The sequence below is a fragment of the Pezoporus occidentalis genome, unplaced genomic scaffold (assembly GCF_034315485.1).
Source record: "Pezoporus occidentalis ecotype Australia unplaced genomic scaffold, CSIRO_AGI_Poc_V1 ctg22, whole genome shotgun sequence".
Lineage (NCBI taxonomy): Eukaryota > Metazoa > Chordata > Aves > Psittaciformes > Psittacidae > Pezoporus > Pezoporus occidentalis.
Window position 1 is genome coordinate 3,622,899 of NW_026914072.1, and position 24,702 is coordinate 3,647,600.

General features: G+C 38.1%; 1 protein-coding gene across 3 annotated transcripts in view; it reads right to left on the reverse strand.

The window, feature by feature from the left end:
- SYT9 (synaptotagmin 9) overlaps positions 1 to 24,702 on the reverse strand; it is a 71,542-nt gene that overhangs the window by 13,017 nt on the left and 33,823 nt on the right. For all 3 annotated transcript variants that reach the window (XM_062620275.1, XM_062620274.1, XM_062620276.1), the window contains exon 3: positions 21,999 to 22,545. In XM_062620275.1, coding sequence (XP_062476259.1) covers positions 21,999 to 22,545 — 547 coding nt within the window. The remainder of the gene's footprint in view (positions 1 to 21,998; positions 22,546 to 24,702) is intronic.

A 24,702-nucleotide genomic window follows, 5' to 3' on the forward strand; every position in this document is an offset into this window, starting at 1 on the left:
TAAAGTGGCTGTTGAAAAACGTTTTTAAGGCATTAGTGATTTTAGAGACTTTGTAAGTTCTTATTGCTACATCAGAGCTGTATAGCTCAGGCAATGGTAACTTAGCATATGACCTCCTTTTGCAGTTATACATATCTCTGCAAAGGTCACTGTAAAACAGGAAAATTTCAGAGGTGTCATGAAAAGAGATGTTATCATTTGAGCTTTTAAAGCACAGAAAGGATTGATTACCAGTATTTAATTAAATTCTCTCATTTTTTTCCCTCCTAGCTGAAGAATACGAGTTTTATTTTAAACAAAAAACAAATCTTCCTAGTTATTTCATAATCTTTCTTGGAATTAATGGAATTTTACTTCTGTAATGCAAGACTAATTTTAGTGAGCATCATCCTAATATTTGATAATGTCAGGGGTTTAATTTTGCAAGGATTTATGTTAGAAGAGCTTCACTCTGCTGAAGACATTTTAAGTATACTAGGTATAAGTGCTGAGTTTAAATGAATTAAAAACATTTGAAGGAGTGCTATCTGGTTTTGGAGATATAGATTTATGAAGTTGTTCATCTGTGTTGAGAAGTCTAGATTCAGATCTAAGTTGAGGTACACGTCCAAGACACAAATAATACACAAATACTATATTAAACAAATTTGAGACTCTAATCTGTTTGGGAATTACAGTAAATCTAAAGTATCTAACATGATGAACTAATGAAGTTAGCTCTACATTTTTGATTATTTAATCATAGAGTTACTTTGAGTTTATGAGAAATGTATATTTAGAAAAACTCTTTAGAAATGTTTGATTTTAATTGATTTGCATGCGACTAGAAGAGTGCCAGCTGCTTTCTCATTACACATTTTAAGATGAATAGAAAAAGTATGACTGGAAAATTCTATTTTCATGACATCTTTCTTACAATCAAACTTCTGGTGTCCTCAACATAAAAAGGACACGGAACTGTTGGAACAAGTCCAGAGGAGGGCCACAAGGATGATCAGGGGACTGGAGCACCTCCCGGATGAAGACAGGCTGAGAAAGTTGGGGCTGTTCAGCCTGGAGAAGAGAAGGCTGCGTGGAGACCTCATAGCAGCCTTCCAGTATCTGAAGGGGGACTATAAGGATGCTGTCCCTATAAGGGACTCTTCATTAGGGACTGTAATGATAGGACAAGGGTTAATGGGTTAAAACTTAAACAGAGGAAGTTTATATTGGATATAAGGAAGAAGTTCTTTACTGTGAGGGTGGTGAGGCACTGGAATGGGTTGCCCAGGGAAGCTGTGAATGCTCCATTGCTGGTGGTGCTCAAGGCCAGGTTGGACAGAGCCTTGGGTGAGATGGTGTGTCATGTGTGTGTCAACCCCCACACCTTTAGTGTGAAGTGTCTCTGCCCATGGCAGGGGGGTTGGAACTAGATGATCTTAAGGTCCTTTCCAACCCTAACTATTGTATGATTCTATAAATGAACTCCAGAGAAGTAGATTATTTATTAATGCCTCAATCAAAATATATATACAGAGATATGGCTAATTAAAGTTTGTCGAAAAATGGGAATGGTCCTTTACAATTATTCTTTCAATACATCAATGTCAGGCTATACTTCATGTTTTAAGTTAATTTGCAAATTGCATTATTTTCTCAGAGTGATTCCAATTTTTGCATTTTATTGTCTGTGTTTATTCATGTTTTCCTTAAAAAATGAAAGCAAGTAAGTAAAGAAGCTTTTAGACCTAGGTATACAAAAATTTGCCTGATTTCACTTCCTAGGAAAGAACATTAAAAAAAGGTCTGAAGCTTAGTTTCACTACAGTGAAGGAATACAAGAAAGCTGAAGTATTTGCATGTAATTAATTCTGGATTTTATACTGCTTTGGCTACACAATATAATTTTCATGTCAAGTCACAGACTGGTTATCAACTATTATGCCTACACAACTGCACAAAGTGTATATATAGAGAAGCTAGTCTGGTGGGATGCACAAAAAGGCAGGATAAGAAAATGAACATTTGAATCCCTAGTACTCTCTCCATGGGCTTGTCTGTGTTACAGCATTTACTACTACACATTGATAAAATACCAGGGAGCTGGAATGCTCTTGCATGACTAATCAGCTAAAGAATCTAAGCAAAAAACCCTTACAGGGGAGAAAGCAAGCACTTAGGCCATCCAGCAAACAGATGTTGTGTGTTACAATTTAAAAAAAAATACTCTCTTGACAGTGAAGATTACCTTCAACTTTGATGCTTAACTATGTGGCTTGATTTTTCTCTATTAGAATTTATATCAGTAATGATAAGGTAATACCACAACAGAGTTTCTATTACCTTACCTCTGAGGCATTCTGAAACACCTTATGGTCAGTCAGAAATCTTGCCTGACAGACCAAATCTGAATATCACAACTTTGTGCTGTACTTTGTAAGGGCTGAAAGAAGTATGAATCCTTCCTTCAGACTGAGTTGTAGAGAGCCGGTATGAGCTCAGGGAGTTTATTTTCTCATTTTAACTTACTCATAGTTTTGCCCAGTATCTTGGCAATTTCTATATAAAACAGGATCAAAAGTAAAGCACTCAGCAGGTAGCATATCCCCTATCTCCACTTCAGAGCCTGAAGATCTTTTGATATGGATCTTTTTTTCTCTCTTGTTTCCATCATCCTTGTGTCATGACTGCTTTAAGGCAGATCACTGCAGTCCACATAAGGGGGATCCTCCAGACATGACTTTGTTTTGTGTCAGTTAGTCAAGATATCTTAGAATGAGATGGCTGGAGTCAAATGATAAGCCTTTCACCTTTATATGTTTAAGAACAAATACAGTTAATGTTTTTGAGAAGAACATACCCATAACTTGCTCTTGCCACAATGTCCTTAGTAAGTCAAGGACAGAGGCCTTTTCCGGTCAGGCAGTCAATGTACCTATCTCCCTAAAATCCCAACATCTGCATTGTCATAATTTATATCCTGTAAATAGGATAGCAGTGATTGTCCTCAGTTGATCAAGTCATTTAAGTCTTTATTGATAAATTATTCTCTAATAAGAGCTTCACTTTAAAAAAGCCTCCATTCAGTAAACTGCATATACATACTTATTTTTAAATCTATGCTGAAATCCTAGATTTTACTGGCTTTGAATCCTTTACATACATTTTCAATTCCCAACAACTAAAGTGCTTTGCTGAATCTGGGCCTAGGAGTGAGTCTAATGAATTATCCCACAGCTACTGAGATTGAGTTAATGTCTTCATTTGTTCAAACTAAATTGATGAACTGGGGAGACAGTCTGAATCGAGTTAATGAAAAACAGTAGAAACATGATTGGAAAAGTTGGAATACCTGTCCTGTTTATGTACGTGTGGCTGTGTCAGGAATTTATTTAACAGGAAAACCAGAAAAGAGGTATTCTGAAAAGAAAACTTCTGTAGTAACTTCAGTTATTGAGAAAAGGAAAGAGCGTGCATAGAGTTGTTTCTGAAGGCTTGCTAGATGGCATCATTGGTCAGAGAAAGAAATTAATTAAGGTTTAAGTTTCTCCTTGTAAGTTAAACTGTTCCTCTGAAAACTGTTTTGTTTTCTTGATTTGTTACTGCTTTTTGCAAGTCTTCTATCATTTGTTGCTTTCTACATAATATGAAGTTCAGTATAGAAGTAATAATACAGAAATGTCTGCTTTGACTCTTCTTTTCCAGGCATTGCAGGCTGCCTTTTATCATGTTGATTGTTACCTGGGGACAGGAGGTGCATGTGTGGAGGACAGGGAATGCCTGAGAGCTAGAGAAAATAATTTAATCTTCCTGATCTATTATTTATAAATGAAAATGTCACAACCTGTAAGATGTGAGTTTACAAGCGAGGTGCTCTGGGCAGATTTGCTGCTCCTTATCTTCTAGTATATCCCATTTCAGTGTATCCTACCTTGTCAGTGTTTACAGGTTGCTACCTTTGGTATTGGGCTTCAAATTTCTTTTGAAAGGGAAGTCTCTTGAGGGTGCGTTTGATTTCAAAATGCTAAAGTTTTAAAGGAGATTACTTCAGCACAGAGCTAAGTCAAACCTCCGCAGAGAAGGCAGCGGTACTTTACAAATGTTGACAAGCTTGGGAACAGCAATTAAAGAGAAATCGATCTCTATATGAATAGATATCTTGGAGGGCAACAGTTTTCTCAAAAGGAAATGTAAGGGAGATCTTCGCTGGGAAACATGAGTTTTGATGTTAGGTGAAGATGGTAAAAATGGAAGGACAAGTAGGTCAGGCAGACTGGGGATGCCTCACAGAGGGCAGTTTCACAAGACAATCCAACAGTGCAACCGGGAAGAATAGGCAGTAGTTTCCCAAAATGAGAACCAAACCTTTTAATGAATGTCCATCAGTATCTGACATGTCATAGAATCATAGAATAGTTAGGGCTGGAAAGGACCTTAAGATCATCCAGTTCCAACCGCCCTGCCGTGGGCAGGGACACCTCACACTAAACCATGTCACCCAAGGCTCTGTCCATCCTGGAATTGAACACCGCCAGGAATGGAGCATTCACAACCTCCCTGGGCAACCCATTCCAGTGCCTCACCATCCTTACAGTAAAGAATTTCTTCCTTATATCCAATCTAAACTTCCTCTGTTTAAGTTTGAACCCGTTACCCCTTGTCCTATCATTACAGTCCCTAATGAAGAGTCCCTCCCCAGCATCCTTGTAGGACCCCTTCAGATACTGGAAGGCTGCTATGAGGTCTCCACGCAGCCTTCTCTCCTCCAGGCTGAACAGCTCCAACTTCCTCAGCCTGTCTTCATCCGGGAGGTGCTCCAGTCCCCTGATCATCCTTGTGGCCCTTCTCTGGACTTGTTCCAACAGTTCCATGTCCTTTTTATGTTGAGGACACCAGAACTGCACACAATACTCCCAAGTGAGGTCTCACGAGAGCAGAGTAGAGGGGCAGGATCACCTCCTTTGACCTGCTGGTCACGCTCCTTTTGATGCAGCCCAGGATACAGTTGGCGTTCTGGGCTGCTACCACACACTGCTGGCTCACATTAAGTTTCTCACTGACCAACACCCCCAAGTCCTTCTCCGCTGGCCTTCTCTGAGTCTCTTCTCTGCCCAACCTGTATCTGTGCCTGGGATTGCTCCGACCCAGGTGTAGGACCTTGCACTTGGCATGGTTAAACTTCATGAGGTTGGCATCAGCCCACCTCACAAGTGTGTCAAGGTCACTCTGGATGGCATTCCTTCCCTCCAGGGTATCAACCGAACCACACAGCTTGGTGTCATCAGCAAACTTGCTGAAGGCGCACTCAATCCCACTTTCCATGTCAGCGACAAAGATATTGAACAAGATCGGTCCCAACACCGATCCCTGAGGGACACCACCCGTTACTGGTCTCCAACCCAGTAGTTTATCAGCAGGCTGTAATTGATTTGGATTTGACCTCAATTTTTGCTGAAATACTGAGATTGAAAAAAAACAAGGAAAATGGAGGTTAATGTCACTGTAGTGCACAATACAGGCTAATGTGGGTGGGCCAATCTTGCTCACTTTAAAGGAAACTCTTGATGAACAAACATCATGCAGATGGAAAGCAATGAGAAAATAAACCCTCATGGTTTCAAGGTTAAATGATAGCTCATTGTAACAAGAAAGGCTGAATTACATGTTAAGTATTCACTACTTCTAGGCAAATGTAAGGTTAAAGAAAATGAAGCAGCAAATCCATTCTAATGCATAAAATTATTTGTACCATGAATTATTTGTCAGTTACCTCTTGCTTCTATTCTGATATAAGTTGAAAGTAATGTTCAATTATCTCAATACCCCCCTAATAATGAAAATCTCAAATTCAAGGAAAATTACAAGGGAGAAAACTGGTTTTAAAAATAAGTTAACCGATCAAAATATTTTAATCCAAAATATCTTGCCTGTTAGTATTTCCTTCCTATTGTGTTAAAATTAAAATGTCAATTTAAACTAAATCTGTACCAAAATTAACGGACTGTCCTTTCACTCTACCTTGAGTTACAATGGCTGCACGTGCACTTCCAGCTTCGCTAAAATATCACAAGATACTCCATCTTCTAACACCACTCAATTATCTGTCCACATACCAAACCTGAAAGCAACCAGCATGTCAGGACCCTGAGGGCCTTAACAGGCCTTACTGGCCTTGACCACCCCACAGGACTTTACGCTCACCCTACCAATGGCGCCATTTCCCCAAAAGGTCCCCACTTCAGCCCTGCCCAGGGCTGTTGGACCTCGTCCCAGTGACATGGCAGGATGCTGGTCTCCAGCTCCCCACAGTCTTGCCCTGCCTGGCCGTGGACCTCGCTGAGCCGGGTCCATCCACGGGCAAACATCTCGACCTGGCTTGACCCATCCCCAGGGAGCTGATGATGCCAAAGGCTGACCCTCAGTTCACCTGGCTGGGGCACGGGGATGGAAGCTGACTGGCGAAGTCCTGCCCAGCAGCAGCAGGGTTCCCCCATGCTCCTGATGCATGGAGCAGCCAGCCCTTGTGCCGTGCTGGAACAGCCTTCATTACAGATAACGGCTCGCAGACTGGCCATTCTATATTAAAAATGCTAATATAGACATGCTGCTGAAATGAGATGATACTAAAGCTTTGCGCCATGTGAACAGTTCCTCACCCCTTCTTAGCACTGAATGTCATTATCTGTGCAGGCATTTTGTGTTGTGTATAGCAGCCATCTTTTATATCATGCATTCTGAGTACATCATTCTGAAAAGGAGAGAAACTAAGTACCTGAGTAGTGCTGAAAAAAGATGGAGAGAATCACAGTATCAGGGAAAACCAACCAACCAACCATTTTCTTTTCAGTTTGTGTAAGCACCTATAGTGTTTTGTGGACATATTCACAATACTTACATCAGCTGTTCTGTACTGACTTCCTTGCTACTCAGGCTTAGCACAGGTTGTATGCAAAATGGATAACAAAGAAAGGCCATTTTCATAAATTTGAATCTACTTTTAGTGTAAGTAAAAGTTTGCTCTACGATTTTGTTTTTGAAGAAGCTGCTATGAAAAAGAGAAGCCTAAATAGTATAATGTGCTTGAAAACCAGAAAGCTACTGCCAATCTCTGAGCTGCAGTTCCACGTCTTTCTTGCCCTTCCAGAACTTTTCTTTGAGATATCTTAGTTTTCTTTTTTTTAAATTTATTTTAAAACAGACACCTCTTGTTGAATTTTCTCATCTGCTGTGTGATTCCATCTCCGGTCTAATTTCAGTAGAGTAGATACAGTGGTCTGCTATATACATATCTGGGTACATGCCCTGGGACGGCCAGGAGGGCTTCATTCTGCTCAGGGCTACAGTGTACTGAATGCAGAAGCTGGGGAAGCACATGTGCTTTGTTCGTTATAAACAGGCAGCAAAAAAGCATTTTGCCCATAGATTTTGCCCACTTGAACACAATGGGCTCCTTTCACAGACATTAAAATAACTATCAGTGAACGGTGTATTGCCATTAATTCAAACTGTATAATCCTTTAAAAATTCATCTGATATCTGGATATCAAATCCAAGTTCAATGAAATTTTTGGTGTGCTCTTCTCTTTCTGATCCTTTTTGGCTTCTCATCCCACTAAAGAGTAATAAGAGAATTATTACCTCTGTTAATAAGGTATACCTAAGGCAGGCTTTTCAACAGTAACATTTTCTATGTGCAACTCACTTTAAGTTCAGTGCCCATTTAGCAGGTGGGGAAAGAAGCATCATTTTATGAATCTGTTTCTTCCTTTTTTTTTTTTTTTTTCCCCTACAACTTACACAGACATTTTCTTCATCATGATTTAGATTAAAGTTATTTAGATTAAAGATATTATTTCTTTCAAAAAGGTACCTTTCCTGGGTTTCCTTATGATTTTAAAGCCAAGGGTCAAGTATCTTTCCGTTGAAATTTCTCCATTTGTTTTGTTTCTCTACAGACAATTCTGTTGCGTTGTGTCATGTACCCCCACAGGTCAGAAACCACTGCAAAGATTTCACGGGCTTTTGTCGGTTAAAAGTAGCTTTTTTTCTAGCACTCCCTGATGTTGAAACCCTGTTACCTTTGAAATGGACTTGGTTAATATTTAGTGGTTCAACTAAATACAAAAAGTTGGCTTGTGATGTAACCTGTATAAACAGTAACGCTGGTGCCTTATCAGACTCAAATGCCCGATTCACAGAAATTACCAATATAAGAAAAATGGTTAAAAGGGATCATTATGGCTCAAAATCATGTCTGAGAGCATTCCATGTAACTTCTGTTAGGCTGAAAGCACAACTAAATTTCACAACATTTTACTAGTAACACTTCTCTATAATATTACTTTTAACAACAGAAAAGCAATTTCCACAGAAGTTTAATTTACTTCTTTTTAATTTATTTAAATGGGTCATATGGAATGAAAATCCCTGCAAATTTCAAAGCAAAGCAATCAAGGTAAAGAGACTACTTCACTGCTAGCAATATTCCGCTAATAGATTGGGTGAAAAAGTGCGCAGTTGTACTGCTTTGATTGTCCTTGCACAGCAATTCTATTTTAATTGCAAGATGAATGGAAGAATATAATCATGGATCCTAAGGTTAATTCTATAAAACACATGTATTAAATGTGCCAAAATAGACAAAACCCCTAAATCTTTAATACTGTCTCATTTTTTTAAATTATCTCATTTTAAGCCTTAGAAACTCTCTGGTTTTCAAATACAAAAGAAATTAAAATAATAGAGGAAGGAAAGAAGGATGAGAATGACAACAGAATTAATGATAACAAGACAGTGTCATTCTGGAAGTGTGAAAAAGAGAATTGCTTTCATTCTTTATTTCTTAAACCATGCTACAAAGAAAACTTCATATTTGAATCAGAAGTTGGTGGTTTGGTGGCTGTGTTCCTGGGGTGTGGGATGGGACATGGGCAAGAAGGTAGGCTCCTCTGTTTCCTCCCAGAGATGCTACTGACAATTTCATAACAGACTGTGTAAAATTTGCTGTCAAGCATGCTGACAGGCTGCTGGTATCAAACCCTCTCAGGGCAAACCTTCCTGAATCAGTGCTGTGGAATTTGTGGTAATCTAGCAATGAGGGATTACTTTTACCACTTCTCTTAGGTGATGCCAGGAACATTTCAGTGTTTCTCAGTATCTCAATTGCTGATGCTGCCCAAAAGCTCGTGCAAATCCAACTACTCTTTTCTTCACAGACAGTTCTGGACTGTTGCCATTAGGACACTTAGGCTAAGTGAATTTGGTGAAGGAAAATTTATGTTGTTGCTGTGGACTGTTCACCTACCTTGCAAATAATTTTAATCTTGAAGCTGCTAGGCAGTTTACCAATACACTACTACATGTACTTAGAAGCTGTATAGACATAAGAGCTTTAAAGTGAAACTGAAGACTGTGAGGATGCTGAAGGAAGGGGAAGGAAGAAAACAAATCCATTTTAGAAAATGCAGACTCTGAAATCAAGTGTACCATCCAGGTGCCTACAGTGTGAGCAGGGAAAGATGTGATTGTGCAGAGTGTAATAACAGTTCTTTCCTGTAATACTTGTTCTCTATCAAATATGCTTGTGCCTCCCTATTATATTTAGACGTGTACTGCAGGCAATTTCAGGACTACTTTGGTGAGCATGTTTTCTCTCTTGAAGAATGCACAGGGGGGAGTGTAAGATGTGAGATAAAGGGAGCACTAAATATAGAAGTGCTTTAGTGCTTTAAGTCCATAAAAGTGAGTCAACAGCACTTCTTCCTCTTAGAATACTTGTTTCTAACTTGTTTTACTTTACACATGCTACATGTGAAAGGTACCTAGAGAGGAAAATGATCTTTTGCTGTGGATTGTTTTACTGCCTTTCCAATGGCATCATGTGCATTTGTGTGAGGTATAGCCCAGTGAGCTGCCCAGACTATAACCTGGTTATGTTTCTGTTCAGGATAACTAGTGTTATTAAGTACATTTTTAAAAAGTCTGCGAGTGATTTAGTAAACAGTATCTTGCAGTCACATAGATGCCTTCCCCAAATTTTGGTTTAGTTGCTTGTAATTTAAATAATTTGATAGTTGAAATCAAAGCTGTGAGTTGATTTGTCGTAAGTGGTGAGCTCACTTTAGAACTATTTGTTACTTTGAGAATGACCAATGATTTTGGATACTGTTTGACCCTTAAAAGGGCCTGACTTCAATTTTTTTGAAGGAAACAAAATTCTGAAAGAATTTAGTGTAGTTATCTCTGACCATCCTGACTTCTGGAGCAAGACTATCTGGAAAAAATGGTGCTGCTTTAGCTTGGGAAGTTTTCCTGACAAATTATTTTTGAGATGAACATGAGAGTGACTGGATGGAGGTGAAGAGAGTGAAAATCTAGTGCTATATCTACTGGTGTGCTTTTGAAAATACCCATATTTTTATGAACAAAGTATTACAGTTATAGGTAGGATTAAAAGCTTTTTATACATTGTTTTATAATAAAAGCTTTGCATTGAATTAAATTTTTCTCATAGCTTTCCCAAGAATGCTGCCACTCTATATATCATATTATGTGAAGGATTTGGAAAAGGAGCTGGCAAATGAGAAACACTGCTGAGCTACTGAGAGAAATGGGTTAGGGGGACTCAAACAGAAGCCTTGAGGGAAAATAACCTGTTCTGGTTTCTTTCTATTATGACTGCTGCCCAAGTCAAAAGTTGAAGGTTGTGGATGTACAACTCAGGCAATTTTGGAGAGATTTTTATCTGCTTTCTCCAGGACCAAATTTGATAACTCACTCATATTTTAGCCATCAAAGTTTCGGTGAGGAGAAGATTAAAATCTTTGTTGCGAGCGTCATTGCCACGTATTTATTTTGCAGACAGGCATAAAAGGATGGTCATTTGCTTGTTCTGTTGTCATAGTGAATTTTTGGTTGTATATTTCAAGTTATTTGTACTGTTTACAAGAGTATTTTCAAACTATAGCAAAAGGATATGCATGAAGTCTGAGCTTCGGTGGGAATTCTTTGCCTGACTTTACAGTAGAGTCAAGATCTCATCCTGAGTACTATTAATTTCTACCTGCATAAAATGTTGTGGTCCCAATAGAGTGAAGTTTATTGTTCGATTAGCATTTACTGTAAGATTCTGTGCTCAGTGGAGTAGAGACAGTGAAAGGTTTTCATTTTTTAAAGTGAGTCCTTTCTTCCTGAAGATCATAAATAACTCTCAGGGGGCTCAAAACCAAAGTCTGCTGTTTTCTCCTATCTTTTTTTGGTATACACTTTTGTCTCCCTTTACTGCATACATATTTATTTTATTGCTGGGGTTGTTCAAAAGTTACCATAATGTAGATCAGATGGTTAATTAAAACACAGCTGGCTTTAAAAATAATTTTTAACCCCCCAACATGCTTTTAAAAAGAAAACACATACAGATTTCTATGAGTTCTGAAAACAAATATACCAAATACAGTATGGGGAATTGTTCTTTTAGTCCTCTGTGTTAACTTTCATAGTGTTTGGGTAGCAGTTTCTATTTGACTAGAAAATATTACACACTGGATGATATTGCAAGTCTTCTATTCATCACTCCTTTTAAAATAACTTTACTGCAGGAAACAGAAGAGCAAATGTTAGGAGTTAGGAGGAATGATGGATTTCAGCCACTTGCACTGTGGCTGTTAGTACTTGGTTACTTGACAAGCAAGGTTATGTTTTCTGATGTTGCAATAAACTCTTATTTCTAAGACGCCAGATTTGGCCCAAGAATCTGAGTGGGGAATTTTATCCCAATAGTTCATATAATCAACTGTGAAACCCTCCAGCTGTCAGTTGTTTTCTGCTTCCCTGCCCATCGCAAGCAAGATGTCATCTTCTTCCAGATGGTGTATGTAGCTTTAATTTTGAGTTTTTCTGATGAAAGAAGTAGTGAATGATTAAGCACTCACTAAGGTAAGATGTAGCTTGTAACTACTGTTTTCTTGAGTAAATAGAGCAAGGTGTTTAATCAAGCAATGAAGTGCCAGAAACATGTAGCTATACACATCTCAAATGTCACGATACCACAGACGTTGCTAATGGAGTCTTGTCGTTTAAGCCTGTCACTTCACCAAGTACATGGTGTGAAATACTCATTCTAATTCTCTGCTAAGGAGCCATAGGAAGGCTCAGACACTGCAAACAACTGTATGCTTCATTTACCTTGTGAATACTTCCAGTGACTTTAGTGAGACTAACTATTGAAGTCATCATACCCATAATTCTAGAATTTGAGTGTGCATTGCAAATTGTCTGTCCCTGTTTGTGAGGACTGGTGCAGAATGCAAAGGTTTCCATGTGATTGTCATTTAATCCTACCCAGGCAAACATAGAGGGATGTGGTAGTGGCCTGTTGGATTTTTCCAGGAAACATACTTTATATATTGCTTCTGATACAGACACATCTTCCTGAATGATTAGAGAAATCATGAGAGGAAATTAGAGGAAAATTAGAGGAAAAATCAGTTAAATAGTAAGTTAAAATTAAGATCTCTGCTGTGAAAATATAGTAAATTTGGAATTAATAAATCTTGATGAAAAAGCTTTTAGTCAGTTTTGCCATTGTTCCTTTGGCTCTGCTCTCAGAAAAATAGCTCACCATGGAAGAAGAGTGATGCGTTTCTGATCCTCCTCCCTCAGACAGTTTGTCTGCCAAGTGACCTATTTTTTTTACAAAGTGAAAGAATGAAGAGCATAGCTATGTATCTTCCTTCAATAATCTGAGCAAGGTTCTCTACAGAGTGTCAAAAGTGGCCCTAATGTTGTGAAAGGCTGGGGAGTGAAGAGATAAAAGCTGTCATGTACATCTCTGAGGCCTCCCAGGGACAATTAGGGCCTCTACAGTATCTGGAAGTGTACTTGCTGATCTGATCTTAGCAAAATGTAGTGTGTGTCTTTTAAAGTTTAGACTCTCATTTATGTCCATTCAGTTGTTTAATCTTTTATTTCTTTCAAACTATACAATTTGCTGCTAAAAGTCTCCTAAACTAGGAGAGATGCTAGAAAAGCTATAGATACATATAGAGGTCATACTGTGGGCACCAGTCAGCTCAAACTTCAGCTGCAACTTCTAATGTTTACCAGTGACAAAAGCAGTGGGGAGGTCTGAAGAGTGTGATTATTTAGCAAATCGTATAACCTAATCTTAGTTTCAACAAGCACTAGAATTTAGCCTGTAAGCACAAAACCCATGCCTCTGAATCACTACAGTTATGATCCAGTAATTCCTTCCTTCTGTACAGACAATGTTTTGTCCTCTCCAACAGGACTCCGGAAAGATCCTGTAATCCTCATTGGTTAAATATAAGACAGGTTACATCCTCTAACAAGAGTCTGAATGGGGACAGACAAATCTTTAATGAGAAGAAGAGCCTGTTTGTAGTGGCATTTCCTTTTCGACTTATTTACCTGGGACACTGGTGTACTAGAAAAGGTGAAGTCAAGACTGTACCCAAGCAATTACATATTTTGGGATGTGCTGGGATGCCAGCATGTCAAGTATGGTGCTTCCCAAGTAGGTAGGCTATCCCCTGAAGAAATATCCACTGTGTATTGGTAAGAATTTGGAGCACAGTTACAGTTAATCCCTAAGCAAACAATACACAATAACAAAAAAGCCCACTTACTGCTTAAATATAAGACCATGGAAAATAACATGAGAACTGAGTAAACAGACTGTACACAGAGGAAAACTATAAAACTCTGAAATACTGTTTGGTGGAGAAAGAAGCCTGATGGCTGTGATATCTTGTGGGGATTAAAGACTAAAAATGGCTTGAGGCTTTTCACATAAGCACAGTATGTTCAGAGGGAAGAATGCTTTCAAGTTTGGCTTCAAATATTAAAACTAAATTTAAAGAGTAGGATTTTTCAGAAATTTGGATGAATGCACAAGCTCTCAAAATGCTTTCTATGACCTCTGATAGGAAAAAAAAAAAAGACAAAGTAAGCATTCCTCAAACTGTTCAATAATTAAATGCATGTTTGAAGTGATTTTTTCCTTGCCTGGCTAAATACATGTTTCAATTGAAAGTTGTATAACTCTGTAGAAAAAAGGCTGTGGCACAGTGGAATCTTGAATTATGTGCAGAATGGTTACAGCCAAGATTACCTTAATACAGCTATTTTAGCCTTAACGCTGTGCAAGTGCTCTTTGCTCAGCTGGAAGAATTGCTGCCTGTGAATTGTAAAATGCTAGAGAATTTTTTTTGTCTGTGTTTGCAGCTCCCACTAAACAATTTTGGATGGTATAACTGAGCGACAGGCTTGGTTGACCAGGATCACATTTTGGTTTTGTTTTATATGCAGCGTGTATGTTATTGTGAGCTATTTCACTGAAGGCTACCCCTGAGAGGCTTGGTTAGAGAGAGGTTTCTTGAGAAAAAGAATTAGCAGAAGAGAGTGAGAAGAAAGGAGAAGAATAATGTGTAGAACAGGGATAGTTACAGATTCTACATATAGAAAAATATGAATGTGGGATTGGATCTAACTGTTTTTAGCATGAGGCTAATGTATACATGAAAATATCCTTTGTACACTATTGCTGTTTTACGGTTGCTGCCCCAGGGAAACAAGTAGAATACAAAGACAAAAGAGAGAGCTCAAGAATATCATGGGCAGGGGAAGAATCAGTGTAGAAACCAGACTTTTAATTTCATAAGGAATTTTGAGCTATGTCCATTTAGAGGCACAATATGCCTCACTTGACTTGAAATATTTTGCTTTGATAGAAAACAGGACATTTCAGCCTTCAAAATTTTAAAATATTGCAGTAGAAGAAAATCTCAAATGAGAACTCAAAACACGTTATTCTGAAATTTCTCAAAATCCTGACTTAAAAAAAACCACCAAAACTTTAAAATTCTTTAACTGAAATGGTCCCATTTCTGCTAAATGTTTGTTTGGTGGTTTTTTGTTGGCTTTAGTTTTGGCTTTGCCTCTTTTGTTGGTTTGTTTATTTGTATGCTTTTTGTAGAGAAATATCCAGACTGAAAAAGCTCACTTGTAAATTCTGATGGCCATATCCCGGGTTCTGAGAACTTCCAGTGGTACAAACACATATAAACAAGTCTCTGAATTAGCATTTTCTTAAACTAGTCCCAAAACCCCCAATAAATGTTAGCTGAGGCTTCAGTGATATTACAAGACTCATCCTGGCTCTGACCATGCATGCCTGTGGAGCTACAAAGCTGTTGGGTAATCACTTGCACTGAATAGACTCCATTGATTTCAGAGCCAAGCTTGGTAGCGCTTGTGCCACTCACAGGGACCAGCTTAGCTCCCTCCCATACCATATGTCTTCAAGGCATTTGACTCCTTTTTACTTCAGACCCTTCCCAGTTTTACTGAATATCACTTTCACTGTTGCTCCAAACATAAATAGGCATCTGCATCTTTAAATTTTCTGAAAACACGCCAATATTTTATCTTTACCCTATATAAAGTGTACATAATTGTGTCTGCCCTTTGGTTAGCCAGGCAGAGTGCTCTCCTCATCACTGAAATGCATGTCATTTCGGACAAATCTTCTCTACAAAGTAATTAGCAAAATCATTAGATTAAAAAAGAAACCACAGAAAGACAAATGGAAAATCCCAGTTTTGAAATGAACTCATTTAAATATGTGATTATTAAATAATGCAAAAGCATAGGAAAACCAGCAGTTGTATGATGACCACTGTACCTGTTGTACTGATGCTGAAGGCTAATTAATTGCTTTTTCATCCTTACTGTGGTGATCCTTAGAAATCTGAAGGATTAAAAATCTGTGACTTTTTATCACCTTCTGGCTGTGAAATGATTCATTATAAGTGGACTTTTATTTTTTCTGTACATTTGATTAAGTAAGAAGATTCAGGAAAAATCATGAAACAAAGAGTGACCTTTGTGACTTAGGAGAAGATGAATGTCCACTGATCTACCCCCTGAAGTCAATTATGCTTCTTGTACCATTTTGGGTACTTCAGGGTTTGATTGTGGTTTTTGGCTTTGGGGTTCTTTAAATAAATCTAAAATTTCAGTGAGGTGAATCTTACCTCTTGTGTTTACTGCCTTACTTTGGCTAGCCATTAAATAATTGTTGTTGCTCCTTAAGCTTTTGGCATGCTTTACTGTGGGCAAGACTAATAGGTTTGCAATTCTATCTCTTCCAGAGAGACTTGTATTTGCAAATCAATTAAACAGGTACTTGTCCACATCAACAACTGATTGCCTCCCTGATGCCAAAGGCTAATTGTTTTACACAATGGAACACCAGATTAATACTGGATCTGATTTCTGTATTACAAAAAAAAACAAACAAAAACCCCCAAAAAATCAACTAGTGTTTCCCATTTACTGCTCTAGTCCTGAAAAGTAGATATGGCACATAACATGGATGGATTGGATCAGGTTTCATAAAGAGACAGATTTGGTTTGATTCTGTTCCTTCTCAAACTGTTGACTCAAGAATTTTTGATAACCATCGTAAACACTTCAAATGCTTTCCTGAGATCTTGCTTAATGCCACTGCTCTTCCACACCCAGCAACTTGCCAGCAGAGGAATTTTAGAAATACTAGCTAAAACATCTTGACAAGCTGAACATTTTTTAAAATCAGAGTAGGTGGACTTTGTTGACTTACTGCCAGCTACAGTATCTGTCAAAGAACATAAGCTGTGCTACATAGAGTTGATTAAAGCTGGTGCCAGGAATCTACAGATTCTGGACCCGGTCTCATTTCTGCTATTTCGTCGTGTCATGTCTTGAGCAAGTCACATCCTTTTTGTCCACATCTGTTCCACTGGCCATGTATTAGGGACAGTATTTACCTACTTCTTTCAAAGAAGGAAGTTCTGAGGGTATAAGCCTTAAGTATTATGACCTGCACCTATGCATGTGCATTTGGCACACATTAAACAGCTCACAGCCTCTTAGCAGGAGCAGGAATGCTCCTGAGCAACGCAACCTTTGAGAATTTTTTTTTTTTTTTAATAGTTTTGAACTCAAAAAATCTGGTAGGTTTGGTCAGGTTTCAGTGTTTTAGACTTTTATCATGCTTTCCATAAACAATCCACTGAAATAATGTAAACTCTTTTTGTCTCTCTTCCACACATACTGTGGTTGGCATTAACATATCTGAAACAGGGAACTTGAAACTTCCTTCTGGTAATGTTATGATTCCAGCTGCATCTCAGTTATACAACATAAATGCCTAAAAATACAAATTCTCAAATCTTTCTTTCTTGGGCAAACTCGATAATAACAGCAGTGAACAATTAACATTTCTAGAAGGCAGAATTTCAAATACTTAGAGCCATCCTACTTTCTAATTCTCTCTTTGTCAAAACACTATCTTGGATGCCAACATGCAACTTAAATACGTAACAAAAAAAAAAAAAAATGGTTTTCTTCATTGTTCTGCGTGAAAGGAATTCAGCGTGATCTGACACACTATAGTATTCCTGACCACTACATATACCCTAAAAGAGCCTGAAGATTCTTAAAAACAGATGCAATCAATCTCTTGGCTTTGCAACTTCAAGCACATGCTCGCTCTTTCTGGACGTCAGAGCTTATGCATCTTTATAGTTTTAAACTATCCATAACTATCTTCTGGATATTCAGCAAACCATAACATTCTCCAAAGTCTGTGACATGTTACTTCTCAAATTCTATGTGTATTACCCAGAATTGTCTTTCTGTAATCTCTCTTTCTCTCAGAAATATTTTCCTTCTATATTTTCACTCTCCTTTCGTGAGTGAAATATATTATCATATTGAATGACTATATGAATATATTATCATATAATCATATATTATCTCTTAATTTTGGGGGCTGGATGCTGCATTCTTAAATGTTCACCTAAACACAAAAGCAGAAGTACTTCAAAACAAAGTAACCTTTTGAATTCTTTCTTTCTGTTGTCCTTTCCAATTGTTGGCAAATAAAGAGTAAACCATGGTTTGAATCTGAGCAACTGATTTTACCTTTATCAGTTTCAATTTACTTCACACCTTTACATGAGGTGGATACAGCAAAGGGCCTCAAAGGAATCACACAATAAGGATAAATGGTAGGAGTCAGTATGGTAGTTACAGTTTATAGACTATTAGGTGCATAATCACTGCAAATCCTGTTGTAAATATCCCTTTAGAATGTAATTGAAAGAGTCATGAAAACAGGTTAGTCCAGGCTGTACAACCTTAGGGTGAGATGAGAAAATGGTGCCAATGGGGTGTTATGAAATTGAGATTATTTTTTTTTTTAAGCATATATATAAGTTTAGACACTCAGAAAAAGAACAGTTTTCATTGCACCATGCTTAGATCTCAAGTATAACTATATGCGAAAAGATGGCATAACTTTCAAAAGCTGTATATACTGTAAGACGAAAGCACCAAATTTGCCTCCAAAAATGAGTAGCCATTTTTGAAAATGCTGGCGCAGGTATGAATAGAAATGTGTGTTGTTCTTTACTCTGATTATCACCTTGCTCTAAGTGAAGGCTACTTTTCAATACTCATCTAGAAAGACCACTTGCTTAGCAAGTGACAAATGCCAAGCATTTTGAGAATCCAAACAGCCAGTATTAACCAGAACCAGATTTCCAGTAATCCTTCTCTCTATAGCTGCCTGCTGGTGTTTAACTAGCAATTCTTGAGAAAGTATTTTCCTTTCTGGATGCACAGCAAGTTATGCAAGTGGATACCTAGCATTTTCTTAAAGAGAAAGTTCTCTTTTACCTGAAAAGGACCATGTGACAACAACCTGTCTTTCACAAGCCATGTATTTTTGCCTGATCACATCCGAGTTTAAAGACAGCAACCAAGGAAATATTAACAACTCTTTTCAAAAAAATGCAATCAATCTATGAACATTACAGAAACAAACAAGAAAACCCCAACACCCCAAACCCTGAACATGTTTAAGAAGCTACTAAGCAAAACATGCCAACTGCTGGAACCCAGCCTAAAAATGACATATATCTTTTTCCTTGGTGAGCCAGAAACTAGTGTAATCTGTCTGGTAAATACACAAAAAGCTTATCTAGTTCATTTCATGTTCATCTAAGGTTGATCCACTTAATTATGTCCTCCATTAAACAGCCCACTGCTGCTTTTTTCTGCTTGGAAAAAGTGCCAGTGTTACAGGAAAGAGATTTTATGCTCAGACGACCTGGGATTAGAAGAACAATCATTTTTATATTAGAGATTTGTGTTTGGGGGCAGATTGCTTTTGAGCATGTAGAAAGTTTTTATGCTAATGCTTGTCTGTGTTATGAAATAATTTCAAACTCTGGGATAGCAGCAGATGTTATAGTCCAAAGAATCAAACGTCTTGGTTTTGGATAAAAAAAAATCTTTCAGTCTTATTAGAAAACAGAAGAAAACATATGGCATAACAGGACAATTGAATGGCATTGTTTGCAGTAAAGCTGACATGACAGGCATAGCCGCAGTGCTCTCCTGAAGTAGGCTATTTTGCTCTGCAAAGGATTCAATACATTATTTTATATTACTGTATCAAATTGGATTAGAGCATAATAAAATGGGGAATGTAAAATAAAGCCCTCTGGGATTCCTGGTTATGCAGTGTAATAAGATGAACAAGGAATTAAAATGAACGTGCTCTTCAGGAGTATGACAAAACTTGTCATGTGTAGTTGTATGAACCTTCCCTTTTTCTAGTGTGTTTCCTTGGTTTATACCTCCTGTGCTGCACTCTTTGTTGATCTACATCAAGTGAATTTCCTTCGGTAAGTTTGCCCATCATTGGTCTGTTCTGTAAATACTATTTAAAACAAGACATTCAAATATAAAGTTATTGAACACTTGCTACAGTTGATACAGTTTCTGTTTGCAATTATAAACAGCCCAACAGCGCTCTAAACTGCTGAGATTTATTTCAGAGGTTCATTACTATTGCTTGCTGGCCTGGTTTGAAGTGCAGCCACAGGAGTTTTCACTTCAGCAGCTTCACTGAGTAGCCCGTAGGGTTCAGCTTCTGCTGTCAGTCTGCAAGATATCTAAGCTACACAGACAGGAAAAAGTGCTGAAACTTGGTTTCTTAAATGATGCTTGGAGGGTTTCGCATAACTTCACGGAGTAAGTTCTAACCTTTGAAATTTTGAAAATGTTAATTAGTAAGCGGAATACTCCATACATTCATTTATCTGATACTTTTATCTCAGAACTCACATTAGCCAAAATTGGATTGTGTCTCCTAAGTACTATGCATCATTTGCTTTGAAAAGGTCTCTGTTAGCTGAAAACCCAGTGATGAGTCTAGATGGCAAGTCCTGTGTTGTTTGGATAACAGGGTTACACTTCACACAGGAATTAATATTCATCAGAATTAATAATCACTTCAGTCCTGAATTTAATTTCAGAGATTATAGGAAATCTGATTACAAACTATATGCTGCATCGCTTCTGAACTTTGTAAGGGGATGTGATTAAAAAGAAAATACCAGAGACAATCTTGCCCAAATTAAAGCATGGAAAAAGGCCTAGTACGTATCAAAGTAACTCCAGTGTGCATGTGCATTCGACTTTTAGCTGATTTTAAAACTGAAGTTGAGCTTGGGACACTTAATGCTGTATGAAGACAGGCTTTCACTTAGAATGACTGTCATCTCCTCTGTCAGTTTCTTACTTTTCCCTTGCAGTTGAAGAGCAGTAACTTTTCATAGAAAAGCCGGGTTCATCCTCCTGTGACGCTGAGTGTCCATGACCCTGCCTGTTCCTTGAGTGAGGGAATTGCTAGCACTGCTGCTACTGCAGTTCCATCCTAGCGTGGAAGAGGATTGTGCAGTGGGTGCACAGCACATTTCACACAGGAATATAGGTAACACTGACTAAGAACACTGAGAAGTCACCTTAAAACAAGGACAATATAAATTTTCAAACAGAAATTCCAAACAAAAAGATGGATTTAATCAACTTGGTCAGTAATATGGGTGTGCTACCAGACCATAGAGGTTGTAAAATGAGGGTCTGAATACAGGAAAGTTTTTGGCTCAGAACATCCTTTACTTTTCAACAGCTACTTACACTCAGCTAAGCATATGCGTAAATGCTTTCCTGAACTGAGGTCTAACAAACTCATACTTTGATCTTACTGTTAATGATGTTTGGTTTATTTGACTCTAAAATGTGCACTAAATTTGAGTATAGATTGACATAGCAAATGAAATATTTACTGAATTTTGGCAATAGTACCTTTGAGGATTTCTGTAACTTATCATTCTCATTGAAGGTCTGATCTCCATAGGATGAGTGTGATTAACTTCTAAGAGCATTACAAGGAGGTTGGCTCATGCTTTGAGAAGAAAGCTCTTTCTTTTCCAAAAAGTAATTTTTGTGGGTTTGTACCTAATCACTAATTGGATTTGTGCATAGAATTTGACAACAGAGACTTTGGGATAGCAGAAATACGGACTTCTAAGTTTCCCGTTTCCCTATGTAACAAAGATACAAAACAAAGAGTTAAACTACTTCAGTGTTTTTCATTGCTTTCATGGAACAGCACAGTCTGAACTCTATTTCCCTGGTTTATAGAGTGGTGGTATCTTGCTTTATGAGAATATAGTCTTCTGAAGGACTGAAGAGCACCACAGAAGAACTTTTGGATCTCCACTTCTGGCTGATTAGTATGCTGTAATTTATGTGGTGAATCACGCAAAACACAGAAAGACAGGCAAAATAAGAGAAGCGGTATTTCCTTAAGTAAGTTTTAGATTAAGTATGATTAAGAGGAAAACATTCTCCAGCTTTTCTATCTCATCAGCAGGGCAGTGACTAAATCCACTAGCTCCTACATAAGACATTCTTTAATATATCCAAAGAATCAGAAATGAAGACTGAAAATGTACCATCAATTTCCTTGGATTAAGGTCAAAGCTTCAGAAAAAGAGAGAATAGTTTCCTTCACAAATGTATCAATTTCAGTTACTATCAGATTAAGGAAATAAAATCAGAAACAAAAAATTTCAAAAAAAGAAAATTGTAATACTTACATTGGTGACATATTCGATATCCTTCCAAATATTACATTCCCTGGGAAAATCTGCCAAATCTAAAAAATTATCCACTACCACTTGGCCAATCAAGTCATGCCTGGAGAATCTGTCAAAGTCATACACCGAGAAATGGAGCTTCCTTGCATTCAGATCATTGTATGGGACTGCAAATAAAAAAACTTCATCAAATACTGGATTTAGGGTCTTTCTGTGCACTTTAGTCTGGTGTTTTGTTTTCCTATCAGGAAGCAGATATATCTTCACATACGGATCTGAAGTTCCAGAGAAGTCCTTTGCTGGCAGGTTGATGGCCTTGTGTATCTTCACTATTAACTGCTCTAAATCGCAATCATATTTCAGAATAAAGTTCAGTTTTCCACATGCCTTGCTGTTACTCCTCCGGCCATCGTCTGTGTCCACTGATCTTTGTTTATACAGCTCTGGCTTAATGCGGCCGATCCCCGTCAGTTGCTCCTGTTTCTGAACCTGCTGGATGTTGAAGTCGGGGTTGGAGAGGTTGAGCTGTCTTCGGATTGAATTATGCCTTAAGTGGAAATGAAAGAATTGAAACAGATTGTGTTGAATACAATGAGAATCTGTGCACATATACGAAAGATACTGTTCTCATTTGACATATTTTTATCATGTACAATGGGGTCAGATTTTTACTTGCATAAAGTGATAAACCATGATACCCAACAGTTGTGAGAGCTCACCTTGAGCATTAGACTGCTCATATCGCATAATTTTTTGTTCCTCTGTCTCAACCTAGTCGTATGTACTCTCCAAACATGGCTGAAGAAAGTGACAAAGGCAAATTCACAGCCATTGCAAATCCAAAGGATCTGCCTTACTGGCAAGTATAATGTGATATAAGAACTGTAGATGTTCTTGTCACCATTTTCAACTGAGGTCTTTGGATTACTGCCAGTGAAATGAGTTACATTATGTAAATGGGAGTAGGATATGGCCTATTTTGCCAGCTGAGCTTGCTGATTTCTGGTTCTAAGGCAAAGCTGGACAAAGGAGGAAACTTCCTAACACCTCTGCATTTTAGTTACTTAGTTACTTAATTACTATGACTACATTTACAAGTGGGCTGTTCTGGTCTGAAATGGTTTGTTGACCTCCTCAACAATTGTTTTGTTTTTTCTCTCATACCTGATGTAATAAACTCTGTGGTACTTTGGCTGAAAAGCTCCTTTAGTTTCATTACTCTGAGGAGAGAAAAGTTGCTTTTAGCTTCGGTCCAGTGAAATTTATTACCTGGAGTCACTCAGTTACTGTGATTGAAATTTCCACTTCATGAGATAGTAACAGAAATCAAATTTGCAAACCCTGTCAGGGTAGTGGGATGTGAAAACTGGATTAGGTAAAATTCTAACCTTGTATGAGTTGGATTCCACTTTTTTTCCTATTCATATGCAGCAATCATCCAGAGTCTTGGAGTACCATGAGCTGTGGTTGTACATATAAAGAGCATGCAGAAAATGCTAGCACAGGATTAGTCCAAAGCTATTTATATTGAATATAATCAGCAATAGTTCCTCTGCTATCACTGTTCATTCATTCCTTGTGAATATGTGTTTATGCATGCTTAAAACAGGAACAGCCTCTTATATACTAACCTGTTTTTTTCTTGTATAATAAGTACATAACTTTATAGCTATATAATAGTCGTTTCAGGATAAAATATTATTATGTTACAAAAAAAGATTTTTATTATTTAACTCTTATGCTCCTCACCAAAGTGGGAGGAATAAAATGAAGGGAGAAAGGCTGGAGAGATAGTTTAGCAAGGACTGTGGTGGGGCTGGTGCCTGGTCTCTGTGGCCACAGAGGAAAGCCACAACCGCTCAGTTACGAAGGAAAGCAGCAGAGACAAAGCTGAACAAAGCACGCAGTGCAAGGTAGATCGGCCCCTCCTGATCAGTGAAAGAGTCTTTTGGAGAAGACCTGATCAAAAGTAACAGGCAATGAAAGGGAGGACTAAAGTGCAAAGCCTGTATCAGGAAATGATATAGGGTAGGGGTGGGACTTGGACAAGTCATGCCCTTGTGGGCAGAGAGCCAGTGGAATAAAAACCTGCTAGAGAGAGCCAGACTGGAAACAGCTGCCAGAAGCAAGGTCTGCAGAGATTGACAAGAGTGAAGACATTGTGCATGCACTGAGGATACTAAGGCAAGCTCTTTTATAGACTGGGATTGCTGCTACTCCTTGTGAGACGACTATGCTGTGGTGATACTCTGCATTTGTCATTTGATTAAGTATCAGAATTGCTGCCCTGTTGTAGCAGAGGAAGTCTGTATCTGGCACAATACTTTCACAGTATCAAAGACACACGAGAGCTCTTGGTGTTGTCAGATATGAATCTTCTGTTGCTAATGAGTCTTACATATGTATTTCCCAGCAGTTTGAAAACAGCAGCACTAGTCCTGTACTGTACTTGTGGGCTATAAGTCCTTAGCTGGAATTCAATCTTGTGTGTGGCAGGGTAGTGCTTCAGTACCCGTAATTGTGGCTTTGATCTCCCCATAGATTCCTACAACAGTATAAGCCGAAGTCATTCTTATGCTAATCTAAGGAGGAAGGGCACCTGGATCTTCTACTGTGTAACATTAACAATGTTCTGTGGACTTCTCAAATTCTTTCTGAGACATGTTTTGGACAACTGGCAATTATTGAACTGGCTGTTGTCATC